The sequence below is a fragment of the Dermochelys coriacea genome, chromosome 2, assembly GCF_009764565.3.
Source record: "Dermochelys coriacea isolate rDerCor1 chromosome 2, rDerCor1.pri.v4, whole genome shotgun sequence".
NCBI lineage: Eukaryota > Metazoa > Chordata > Testudines > Dermochelyidae > Dermochelys > Dermochelys coriacea.
In genome coordinates, this window is record NC_050069.1 from 252,322,628 (window position 1) to 252,336,414 (window position 13,787).

The window sequence follows — 13,787 nt, forward strand, 5'->3', positions numbered from 1 at the left end:
TCAAAATATACAAAATAAATATTCTTAAATCAAACCCTAATAAACTTATGTACATTTCTGTTGTTTATGGAAATGTTTTTTTCTTTGTGTTTGTAGTGTGTATGGTGAAATATGTTTACTAACATTTACCAGTAAAAATGTAATCCTTCCAAGCCTACGTATAAATAGCAGGGATCACACATTTTGTTAAGAGGCAAAGTATTTTCTAGAAAATACTCTACTTTTTCAGATGTTAATCAGAAGCTCATGGTTTCATTTAAAATTTGGATTTAAGGAATATCTTTTTAAAGGGCTTTAGTCCTCTTAGACTATTTTTTCTTGCTTTACTTGTATTAATACCATAGCTGGCTTAGTTTTTCATAGAAACTAAAGAATACTATTGTTCTTGAAGGTAAACTTGCAGACAATAAAAAGAAAATAGATTTGAAAACTTTTGAAAGGAGTGCACTGTTATATCATGTCCATTTTAAAATTGTTTTTTATGTAAAAGTGTGAATTTCATCTGAGTTCATATAGATGTCATAAATGGATGGCACAGCAAGCTACCTATTGATGAAGCAGGAAGTTAATGCCTTAAGCATAAAGGTTTATGAAGTGTTAAACACACTTCATGTATTTAGCTTTCTTCTATAGTAATGAGAAAACCAGTCTATTGTTTTTGTTAAAATAATTCTGCATATGGTCCTTGCCCCTCTAGGTAGATATGTCAAAAGCTAAACTTTGGAATATTGGTGGGGGGGAAGACACCTTTATTTCTGTTTTAAAATTGTCATCTATACCTGTCCTGGAAAATTGGTGCGAAAGAAAAGGAGTACTTGTGGCACCTTAGAGACTAACAAATTTATTAGAGCATAAGCTTTCGTGAGCTACAGCTCACTTCATCGGATGCATCCAATGAAGTGAGCTGTAGCTCACGAAAGCTTATGCTCTAATAAATTTGTTAGTCTCTAAGGTGCCACAAGTACTCCTTTTCTTTTTGCGAATACAGACTAACACGGCTGCTACTCTGAAACCTGAGATTAAGGAGAGTGGCCTCTTATATTTGAAATGCATTTAAACGTTCAACCTTTCAGACTCAGGCCCAAGTGCCTAAATATAGGCTTGTAAAGTCGTATGGCAGTATTTAAGTAAGTCATCTGATTTTCAGTAATGCAGAGCACTTGCACTTTCTGTGAACTTCACTGAGATTTGTAGGTGTTCGCTGCTTCCAAAAATCAGGCCACTTACATTTTTGGTGTTTAAATATGAGCATAACTTAACTTCAGACAGTCAGATTTGAAAACATCTAACTTTTGTTCCATTTAGACTCTATCTCCATGGCCCCACAGTTCAGACTATGGGGTGTGAAGGGCGGCACATGCTAGTTGGCTGTGCTGTAACTCCCCTTTAGGACTCAGTCAATGTGAATGAGGTATCTTTTAGTTTGTGCCCACAGCATCCACATGGGGGAGGTATAGTGCAGCATGCTAGTGTGCGCTGCATTTCCACATCACTGTCGTCCGAACTGCAGGGCAGTGTATGTAAGCTTTTAGTTGCAAAAATAAACTACTGCTACTTAACTAAAGTGCCATCACATTAAAAACAATTGAGATTTCTCAATAAACTAGTCGAATAACTACATGGCATATTGTATACAATCTTTTTATGAAGAATCCCATTTTAAAGGGTTCAGACAGGCACTCACAAGTCTATTTCTGCACTGGGTCCCATTAATATTCAGTGACATTCCAGGACTCTGTGTGTGAAACAATAAATTGTTTGAAGGATGGTATTCTAACCCAAAGCTCTCACCTTTTAAAATAAAATCAAATCCATGTTTAATATCACAAACGTGTACATTTATATATTGACATTCTAAATGTCACAAAAAAATCAAAATAATAAATCTAATAATTAAAGATTTCCAATCTTAAAATCAAGAGCAAATATGATAATCTGAGAAATGAAACCACTTTTTAACATCTAGACCAACACACGGTGTTCAAATAGCAATGTTTAAAAATAGAATTATGGCATTTGTATTGTGCTACTCATTTTTATGGCATTTACCATTTTCGTTTGTCAAAATCATTGGTTATGCATTGTAATTAAGATTAACAGTTGGTATTAATACAAGATAATTGTATTGAGGAAAGTGTACATGCAGGGTGCAACTGATACATAGAGAACAAATTAATGGCAAAACTCACTTTAAAAAAAACAAAACAAAAAACAAAGGAAATTCCTGGATAGTTTGCCATAGAGATAAATAAGAAAATGGAACAATTAAAACACAGCTAACAAATGCACAGACACAGCTGTCCAAACAGGATTAATAGAGTGTATTAGAGTACAGTGAGTCATGTGGTGCTTTACAAAATATCAACATGCATTGCATTACATGTTACGCCCAGTGGCACTGAATAGATGAAAAGAAATAAATACGTTAAACAGATTCATAGTCTTTTCACAGTATTAAAAAAGCAAGTTTCTAGACTATAAAGAAAAAGCAGGATTTCAGCATTATGGGAAAGGCAAACTGGGGAAAGTTATCAAGTATTTCACGTTTTAACTTTATTTTAATCCAGTCTTTGAATTTAAGATGAAGTATAGAGAATTGTTGCATGTATTTTAGCATTCTAACTAAGGTTTCTGTCAACTCTTTACTGCCATATTCAAGGATCTGGGGGGATTTTTAGCAACAAAAAGTAAAAATGAAAAACCTAGTTTTTCAGGCCTTTTCAGCCTTTCTTTTACTGCTCCTGATTGGCAAGTGCTTGATTGTCCACACCATATCATTTACCATTGTGAAATGAACTAGGAAGCAGAATAGTTGATAAGCTAGGAATTTAGAGCTACAAACAAAATTGAGTTTTATGTCATAAAATTACTGTTTTCCAGCATTCTTTTTCTCTAGGATTTTATCATAAATATTGATTTGAAATTAAAACTGAAGTTGTGTGTTTACTTAATGCTGTATTTTTAGAATTCTTAAGTTTTAAACATAAATTCTGAATTTTAAAATGTCCACAGAATATTATGTCACTAATACTTTTTATGTTATGGTACTACAATAGACTCTTATAGTGTAGGCTCATTGGATGTTTTCCCCCCTGAAAGGGCTCTATACATGCTTTTTTAAATAGATAAGGCAATAAAAAAATCAACTTGCATAAAGGCTGATTTTCCAGATAAGCATATTAATATATATATTTATAGAAGCTTGTCAAGAAATACAGGTTTATAATCACTTTTTTGCACCTGCTGTCTTTGAGACATGGCACTCTGTCCCTCTGATTTGTCTTACAGTGATGCCTTCTACTTTGAAGACCAACTGTCCTCGCAGTCCCTTCCTCTTCGAGAGTCACTCTTGTATTTTGCAAAAAAACAAAACAAAACAACCTGCTTTGACCCCACTTAAATATCCAACTAATGCACCAGTTCCTTTTCCCACCTCTTACTTGAGGCTTCTGGAGTGAGGCTTGTTTCCTGCCTTGAGTTTCTCTTTCAAACCCTCTTGTATGCCCTGCAGTCCGACTTCCACCTTCTCCATTCCATTGAAACTGCGTTTAAGGTCAATCTCAACTTCATGGTCAAGTCTAAAAGCATCTTCTCTGTATTATCTTTATTGATCTGCTTGCTGATTTTGACTGTCAGTCAATTCCTTCTCCTTGTGTGCTTATGAATCTGTACTCTTTGTTCATCTATTTCTTCGCTCTTTCCTTTTCATTGTCTTGGGCAACTTCAGTCTCTTCTCCATTATCTCTTAGGGCTCTTTCCTTAGTCCCCACCTTTTTGCTCTATAATCTTTCTTTCTTGTGATCTTGTACCCTTTGTGTTCTCCTTAAATACTCAAGTTGATCCCAGTCGTTAGCTGCTCCTTTTCTGGCTAGATAAGATGGCTGATGCAGAGGTTTCAAGTGGTGCATGTTTCTTAATGCCATGATATGTCATGGACCAGCCTAGAGTCTCTGGGCCAGAGTCGCTGTACAATGAGGCACATGGTTTGTGCAGCTCTGGGCCAGGATCTCTGTACAATGAGATGCATGGCTTGTGCAGCTCTTTCCCCTTGACCTTGGAAAGAGATGGAGTTGAAGTGTCATCACTTATCACTGCACAAAGCACTGCAGGTTAGTATACCTGAGCCTGAACAGCATAGTCTTTCCAAGTCTGTAACCTTTTTGGAATCAAGTTGTTGTTCAAAACCTGCTCCCAAGAATCTCAGATCTGAGGGTTGGTTGAGTTTTCAAAGGAAGCTTGGTGTCTGGAGCTTGTGTTTTCCACATTTTGATGTTGAGGCCAGTGAATACTCTTTCCCTTCACCTTATTCAGAGGTAAGACTGAGTTCTGAGGATAAGTCACCACAGGAGGACTCCTTGGAGTGGGTCCAAGGGGGAGATTGTTTTGGGCATTTCCTCAACACCCTGCACCTTTGCAGTCTGTCTTGATGTGGTCTTCTTTGGCACAGACTGCCTTCTTGGAACTGACTTGTGTTAGACCTGACACAACATGCATTTGGAAAGCTTCCTGTTTCCTTTTCTGCTTCTTCAGTAGGCACTTGGAGCTTGGTAGCCCCTAGAGTTTGCTACCCTGGCATGTGAGTTGGAGCCTGAGGTCTACCTGGGAGCCATCAGGATTGTGAGCTTCACTCATTTCCTCCTCCTGTGTGACTCCTATCTGACTGCAGCACTGGCACTAGGAGAGGAAGTCTTTTAATACTTGATTCCAAAACAGTGGATCTGCAAAGCATGTATGCAGCCCTAATGTTTACTGTACCATGTGGTTTTGTGCCTCTCTTGACAGGGCACTTACTGCTGCAAACAGATATCTGAAAAAGCAGTGTAATAAAAAATCAGTTTACAGAAAAATAATGTAATTTACAGTTAATGCAGGCAAAACTATACTTTTGTAGTGGTGTGCTATTCTGCTGTTTCTTATATTGCATATAATTTTTTGAATAAGTAATGCTAAACATTCTCATGTCATGGAAAAGCAGCAAGTTTCAGAACAAAACGAGGGGGTGTGTGTGTGTGTGTGTGTAAAGTAGCTAAATCTTAATTAGTGTTGTCTTTTGTGAAAGGCACACAATTCTTTCCATCATTTTTTGATATAAGTATGGAAGCCTGACATCTTAAACAAATGGCTTTTATGATGATTGATTTAAGATAGTTAATTTTCAAAATTATATTTATTGAAATTGGGGCAGGACTACTTTGTCTTGAATTTATAACTTATTTCAAGACGCACGTTAATCAGCCTTTTATCTGAGTCACCTAAGGTATTTTGTTATAGTTATATAGTTATAGTATGGCTAGCAACTCTATGGTAGCCAAAAAAGAGACCCAAATGACCTTCAAAAATAGTTTGTTTTGCATCTTTGATTGTACATCCATCTGTCAATTATAGGTATTTTTAGTGTATTTTTCTTTAATATAGCACCAAGTACTAGAGTTAGATATGTCAAATCTCCTATATTTTCATAAAAAGAAAAGGAGTACTTGTGGCACCTTAGAGACTAACAAATTTATTTGAGCATAAGCTTCCGTGAGCTACAGCTCACTTCATCGAATTCATCTGATGAAGTGAGCTGTAGCTCACGAAAGCTTGTGGTCAAATAAATTTGTTAGTCTCTAAGGTGCCACAAGTACTCCTTTTCATTTTGCGAATACAGACTAACACGGCTACTACTCTGAAACCTATATTTTCATAGTAATACAAAAATGTTTTCAAGAATATTTTTAAATCTTATCTCTTTTTAAATGTTCAAAAATGTAACTTTAACAGGAATTACGAGATTTGATCTGCTTGGAGACTTTGGAAGGTTTAACTGGCTGGGAAATTTCTACATTGTGTTATCGTACAATTTGCTCTTTGCTATCGTGACGACTCTATGTCTGGTCAGAAAGTTCACCTCTGCTGTGCGGGAAGAGCTCTTCAAAGCATTAGGTAATATGGTAAAGACATTTGCCCTTTATTTTAACATCTACATCTTTTTTTTTTGTTGCCCTTTTTCATCATAAAGTTTCCCAAGTACCTACAAACGTATTTCAGCTAATTTTTGCTCTTAAGCTAAACAAATGGGTGTGCAGGTAGACAGCCTGAGTTGTAATAGAACCTATTTGCCATTGCAAAAGAGTTATTAAAATGTGAAAGGTAAGACTGAACCAAAAAAATCTTCTTTCCACTTCACTAGTTGATTTCTACATGTTTTTTGTTTGTGTGCGCACACACACATAGGTAATCTGTGACAATCTGATATATTATACAGACTTCCATTAGTATGAGTTGCGGATGAGCACCCGCTAATTTTTCTCCAGCCCCTAAGCACCCATGGAGTTGGTGCCTATGTGTTTAGCCTTGAGAAAAGATGACTTGAGGAGGGAATTTGATAAATCTTCAAATATGTTAAGGGCTGTTATCAGGACAATGGTGCACAGTTGTTCTCCATGTCTGCTGAAAGCTGGACAAAAAGTAACGGTCTTAAACTGTAGCAAGGGCAATATACGTTAGATATTAGGAAAAATTTGTAACTATAGAGGTAGTTAAGTTCTGCAGTAGGCTTTCAAGGAAGATTGTGGAATCCCCATCATTAGAGGTTTTTAAAAACAAGTTGGACAAATACCTGTCTGGGATGGTCTAGGCTTACTTGGTCCTGCCACAGCAACAGGGACTGAAATTGATGACTTCTCAAGATCCTTTCAAGTCCTATCTTTCTATGATTCATCAGTAGATCTTGTGCTAGGAATATGTATTCAAGAAAGCTTCGTCTTAGTTGTTCTTTATAGACGTGATACACTGCTGTTAATTTCTTGTTTATCTGTTTGGTTTGATCTCCCTATTCATTAGATAGGGACATTTTCATGAAAAGAGGATCTTTGAGTTCACCTTGTTCAGTGCCTTGAGTATCCTATTTTTATATGTCATTGCTTTTGATTGCTAGGGGAATAGTTGTGACTTAGGGTAGGGAATGAGGATCCAAGAGTGGGGAAGTTCTAAGATGGGATATTCATTTTGTGCCCTTAGAATTCAATTTTTAAAAAAAGATCTGAACTTTAGGTTCCAAAATCCATATTTAGACCACTAAGGGTAGTATTTTTAAAAGTACCCATGGAACTTGTGCACTGAAATACTACTGAAAACCCATCCTTAATTGTTTAAAGTGCAGATTTAAGAGCTTAATTGTAGGCTCCTGTTTTTGAAAATGTTCGTAGATTATAAAACCAGAAGGTTGTGATCATGTAGTCTGACTTGCTGTGTGACACAGGCCTGAGGACTTCCCTGAAGTAATTCCTGTTTGAACTAGAGCAGCGGTTCTCAAGCGGGGGTCAGCGAGCCCTTTCAAGGGGGCCCTGTGGCTGAAACCCAGATCCCGATTCTTGGCAGTCCCCGTGGGGCTGAAGCTGGGAGGCAGAGGGCTGAAGCCCCAATCCCCAGCACCCCCGCGGTGCTGAAGCCGGGACTCCCAGGAGGTACAGGGCTGAAGCCACGATCCTTTGCACACCCCGCGGGGCTGAAACGGGGAGCCCTGGTGCTCCCTGTGGGGCAGAAGCCCTAAGCCCAAGTGCAGAGTTGTGGACATGGAGGGCATTGCCACCCCTCCCCCCCTCAACTGCAGCGCAAGAGCCTGGCAATCCCTGGGGGGCAAATCTACACCCCCTCTCCCCCTCCTCTCCCTGCCCCCTGGCCCGGTCAGAGGCAGGAAGCAAGAGCCGATGTAGTGGCAAACAGCTCCCTGGCAGAATTTCCTGTCTAGGTTGTACTGAGCCTACTCACCCCAACTGAGTAGGGTCAGTAGGTATTGGTGCCGGCTCCTGTTTTTGCCGTTGCACCGGGCAGGGAGGGGCAGCTGCTGCTCTCGCTGGTGCCATGGAGCAGGGAGCCACAGAGTTCTCTCCTCTCCTGCTGATGCCCCCAATTAAAGCCGCTCCTCAGCTCCCGAGTCCTATCCCCCTTTGCTCTTGCAGAGACATCTGGTAAGAGCCACCTTGGTGGGGAGACCTTGCTCCGTGGCTGGCAGACCCCCTCCGGGAACAGGAACTGCAGGGGAGCCCTCCCAGCACACAGCCCCTGCTACCCACCCTGACGGCACCCTGAGTTATCCCCTGCCGGCATACAGCTCCTAGCTATCCCCCTCCCTGCATCCTGAGCTATGTCCTGTTTGCGCCCTGAGCTGCGCCCTGCCTCCATACAGCCCCATACAGCTACCCCCTCCCTGCACCCTCAACCATGCTCTGCCAACACACAGCCTCTAGCTACCCCCTCCCTGCCCTCTGAGCTATGCCCTGCCAACACACAGTCCTAGCTACTGAGCTGCTCCTTCCTGCCCACAGCCCATAACTACCTCCTCCCTGCATCCTGAGCTACCCCCTACCTGCGCCGTAAGATGTTTTCAAACATTTTGAGCTAAGCCCCCCACCTTTGAGTTATAATTTTTGGTTGCATCGGCCCCCTCCCCCAACCCAGACAGGCGAGTGGCCTGGTGAGTTGAGTCAGGGGCTGGAGATGGCACTGCCTCCCTGGATTGCTGGCCCCTGTCTCCCCTCCCACCAAATAGAAGTCACACTACGCCTATGTGCCCTGACCTGCTCTCCTCCTTCCCATTAGGCCCTGGAGTTTTTAGAGCATGTCGAGAGGGGCCTCAGAGAAAAAGGTTAATTTTGGCCTTAAGCAAATATGGAAAACAAAACCAAACAGAATTTTGTTTGAATACAATGTGCTTTTAGCAGTTTTCCATTGTAAATATCTATATATGTGAAAAGCAGAAAATTGCATTTTACCTTGTGTAATACCTATGCAGGTTTAGATAAACTTCATCTGTCGAACAATGCAAGAGACTCTGAGACAACAAAGCCTTCTGCAAATGGGCATCAGAAAACACTGTGAGAAGCAATCATCTTCAATCAATAGAGCTGAAAACTTCAACCTCATGACATTCCTGTCATCTTCATCAAAGTATCTTTGTATTAATTTCACTTTTAATTTTGGGTCCAATCTTCTCTCACTTTTCACACTGTGTATTTCTGAGAAACCAAGCTACTTCAGATTCTACCATTTCTGATTTGATTTTGTATACTCCCCATCGGTTTATGCAGGAGGTGCCTTGAAGACTGGAAGCTGAGAAAAATAATGAATTCCTCTTTGGACAGAGCCTCATGTTTCTAGATATGGTGCCCTACTACCATGTTAAGTGTACAATACCTCCTCTGTGATATAAATATAATGCTGGTGAACAACTCTGAGACTTGGAAATAAAGGGTACATTTGAAGCCCAGTATAACTCTTATTAGGAATGTTTAGGTGTCTTTAACAGCAAGATGCACTTCTTTTCTACTAAGAGTTCATTAAAAAATTGAAGTAATTCGGAGAGATCACTTACTTTCATACAGGATTCACTAGGGTGTATGTAACGTTTGGCATCATGAAGCACTCTTACAGACCCAGCATTGTAGGCTTTTTATTCTTAGTTTTAAATGACAGAAGGTAGTTTTCTTCAGTGGTAATTGGAAGGTGTCTTATCAAGTCTAATGAACACAAGATAAATTCTAACATACTTCGCTGTTAAATCTGAGCCCAGTATGCTTTTTAGAAAGCTATGCTGGCCTCTTATTGTTATAATTCTTACAGTACTATAACTTACAGTAAGTGTTATGCCATTGAGGTCAGTCGCCCTTCAAAATATAAGCACGTAAAATTCTGTTAACTCTGTTTGTGTGCACGCGCACATATCAACACAAGTAGCATAGACTTTGTCTAGTTATCTGCAGTTGCACACAGTTTCCTTAAAGGTTTTCGGAGTTGAGTCCTGGTGATAATAGTGCAGTATATTGTAGCTCAATGGTGCAAGCCACTTTCTTTCACTAATCTCTGTTTTTCACTAACCTCTTCAGTCTTTAGTTTCTCTCATATATGTGTGTGTACACACACACACACACAGAGGAATGCTTATAGCTCAGTGCAAGCCATTATTTTTCACTAATCTCTTCAAGTCTTTAGTTTCTCCTATATACTATATAGTACTATATCTGCATATATAGTACTGTATAGCGTGTGTGTGTGTAGTATACTATATATGTTGAATACTAAGCTTACAGAAACGATGCAGTCGGTTGTGTCAGCAAAACCTACAGTTCAGTCTTTCTTGTGAGTATGGAGCTTTCTGCAATGTAACATGATTTAGCTGCTCTGAGCCCTTAGACCCAGAATGGCACTGATGAGGAGAAATTCAGTATTTTCTTTAGCATTGCTATAGAATCAGAAGTCCTACAAGTAGTATGTGACAATCACAGGTCACTATTAAAATATTTATACTTTTGCCTGTTGTCCAACACTGCTGCTCTAACACTTGACTTGAAAAGAGGAAGTATAAAGGCTCTAAGGAGGACCATTGCATGCATATGTGTGTTCTGTAGACAGATCAGGCAAGGTTACTAAAACAGTTTTTGGTAAGTTTAATGTTTCTTCTTTCATATTTATGTAAAACTGAAATATGTCCACTTGAGGTCTGAGCCCTTCCACTCAATCAAACCATGATAATGGGCTTATATCCAGTAAGATTCTGAAACAAGTTAGTCTCTTCTGATGTCAAATATCTCTTATCTGTTCTCTTCCTGAGTAATTTCTGAGTTCTGGACGTACGCTTAATGAAATATGAGTGAGATGGGAGCTTAGTGGAGTGCTTCACAAGCAAACCCCAAGCAACAGCCACAAAAATTAATGGTTTCCTGAAGTGGCCTTTTCTGAATGGAAATTGGGCATAATATAAATACTACTGCAATAATTTCTGAGCTATATCTACTGCTTACTAACTAGGTTTGGGTATGTTGTACCATTTTTGAGAGAGTAAAATTGTAAGTCTCAAGGAAAATTAGCAAACATCTTTTCCTGTTGCTTACATTTATTGTTGAGTTTTTGGACAGCAGAAATTATTTTTCTCTCCATTGAGGCAAAGTTCCAACCAAGAACAGATAACTACACATAAATTACTTTAAAAAATGGATTCACATTATAAACATTACAAGATTTATTAGTAAAAGCATTGACTCCTTGTATCTGTTGAGAGTGTATGGGCTTATGCATTAGAAGTGTAAAGAATGATAATATAAATTATCCACTTTTTATCTTTGGAAATGATAATATGACTATAATTGTACCATATCCCCACTGAGAGTGTGGTAAACTGTGACATATGATAGGGTTATTTAATTTTATAAAACATATTCCAGCTTTCTGTAACATTGTGACTTTAAGGTAGTTGCCTCAGTAAGATTTTTTTTTTTTTTGATCAGATGAAATTGTCTGCATAAAGATCAAAAAGCAAAAATTTCTACTCAAGCTCTGGATTATATCTGCCTTAATTTTGATCTTCATCCTTCTCTCGGTATTGAGTCCACAGCAGAAACTGACTTTTTTTTTTGATGGCATGTGTTCTGTCAATAATTCAAGGAAATTTAAAAAAAGTCAAACAATTCACCATGCTTATATATGATTCCCCAAAATGGATTGTGTTTGGCTAGTGAGTTGTCTGGAGGCAAGCTCCAGTAGATAGGTTCACAAATAGTAAGAATACAAGTTTTATAGTATGTAGGCAAAAAAAGAAGAAAGACTTGCAGTGTTTTCCCCCTTGTCTTAGTATTTCTTTCCCTTCCAAAACAAACACTGCTGCATACTGATTGCACTCCTTCTAGTGGGTTGTGCTTTGAATCTTAGAGTCACAGATATGTATTAGTTAAAAAGAGTACTTAAATAAAGACACTGTATACTGGAAAGAAGGCAAAAGTGTAGGTTCAGTGTGGTTCTTACAGTGGATTAATCTTCAGAGAAAATCCAGCCTTTCTGTAGCTGCGGACAGTGTTCTAACGTCTACTTTTTGTATTGTGACACTGTCTACATTAAAAGTCCTGAAACTGACATTCTATATGCAAAACGTTTTACAGATACAGTGCTACTTTCAAACCATAAATATAACACATTGATCATGTAGTCACAGAAGGGTAAATTCATTTACACAGAAGCAATGGAGAAGTCATTAATGGATATTGACAGTGCACTTCCAATGTTTTGTCTCATGAAGTCAGGTGGTCTGTACCTCTCAGGTGTATACAGCAGATATTGGTGACATCAATATCTGCCTCATTATAAGGCTAAAGCACAGAGATGCTCCTGTCTGATAAACAAGATACATTTTTGGTCTGATTTGTGGTATGTGAATTAAGTGTCTTAAGTTAGCCACCTCTTGGCTTTCTCCTGTGTTGGTAGCACAATATTCAATACATAGTGCCAGAATTGTTGTAATGTGGTGGGATTATTAAGTGTAAGCACATCTTCAGTATTTACCTTTTAAGGTGAAAATTAAACTGGTATGATGTTACTTTAGAAGTAACGATTTTTGGATTCATAGGAAACTTTGTTTACAGATTGTAATGGTGTTTATTGTTGGCCCTGTTTCTCCAATATCTTTTACACAGTTGACTGTTCTAGTGTCATAGAAATTAAAGAATTTAACAAGAAATTATTTCGTGTTTTGGTTCAGAAGTACCATTAAAGCTTCAGGAGTATCACCAACCACAGGAGCTGTGAGAGTATTAATCCTCCATACTCCCGAAGCCTCTTGTAATCAGATACAGTATAGAGTGCCTCCTGTGTGTGCAGTGCTGTGCAAACCAGGGAAGAGATGGTCCCTGCCCTGAAGAATCTGCTGTCTAAATTAGACACGGGTAAGGCGGTCCTTATTTACTGAATCTACATCACGGTACACATGAGAAATGGATAGAAGGTAAAGTTTTCAAGATCAATTTTTATGTCAAATATATGATTGTCTGGATGAGTCTCTGCCAGTGTTCACATACGTTAGGTTGATGTCTTCGCTACAGTATTGTGGGGGACCTAGAATAAACCATTTAGTCATAAAATATAACCCTAGCCCTTCTTGTTCCCAAAGAAACATAAGGATTTAAGGCCACTTGCTCCCAATCTGTACTATTTTTCCTTGAATTTCATAAGTATAACATGATACCCTTTAGCCCAAATTGTCAAGAGTTTTGCAGAAAGCAATGGATGTATCTGTTCTAGGCAATTCAATCTTGCTTCTATTGTGTTCTAAATAGCCTATCTTATTGCAAAGTATTAAGCACAGAGTATCATTGAATCTTTTCTTGTATCTTATACATGCTCAGATGAAACTAGAGCATGCTGTTTTTAAAACATACAGTAAGTAGTATAATTCATATCAAGTGATTTTATGTGCATAATTAGGACAATACAGTTAATTTAAAAAAAAAAGAAATATACTTCATCTTGTTTAGAAAAACAAATTAGATACTTTTAACACTGTGATCCCTGGCTTTTTCAAATGTCATCATCAATAAACATTGATGATGTTCTGAGGGATATTCGTGTCAAAAAAGCCAGCATTTACAGATACTAAAATAAATGTGGCATTAGCCTTACAGAAGCATATAAATCAGACTACCTCTGTTATCAAATAAGTGTGCAAATGTACTGATTAAATGTGCCACTGGCAGAAAAGTGCTTTTTTTTTTTAAAGGAGCTGATATTCTCTTGTAGATGAACATTAACTGAGTTATTTCAAGCTCTGCTTTGAGCGCATCACAGTCAGCAAGGATGCACCGAGTAAAGAGCTGACATCCATGGTATTCTGATGCTGGCTCCATAGCCCTGGAATATATTGGCTTTCAGCAAATTATGAGAAACCCTCACCACATCCAGCCCCCCCGCTTCCCCCCCACGTTTTTTGTTTTTAAACAAATCTCCAACTCCAGCATATAGGAAGTTGTGGAACTCCCTTTTTG

At 38.6% G+C, this 13,787-nt stretch overlaps 1 protein-coding gene across 6 annotated transcripts in view; it reads left to right on the plus strand.

Moving 5' to 3' along the window:
* The window catches only part of LMBR1 (limb development membrane protein 1), a 151,722-nt gene extending 139,217 nt beyond the window's left edge, over positions 1-12,505 (plus strand). For all 6 annotated transcript variants that reach the window (XM_038392516.2, XM_038392514.2, XM_043509645.1 and 3 more), the window contains 2 exons: positions 5,764-5,925; positions 8,777-12,505. In XM_038392516.2, coding sequence (XP_038248444.1) covers positions 5,764-5,925; positions 8,777-8,862 — 248 coding nt within the window. In that variant the 3' untranslated portion in view covers positions 8,863-12,505. The remainder of the gene's footprint in view (positions 1-5,763; positions 5,926-8,776) is intronic.
* Positions 12,506-13,787: the final 1,282 nt, after the last annotated feature.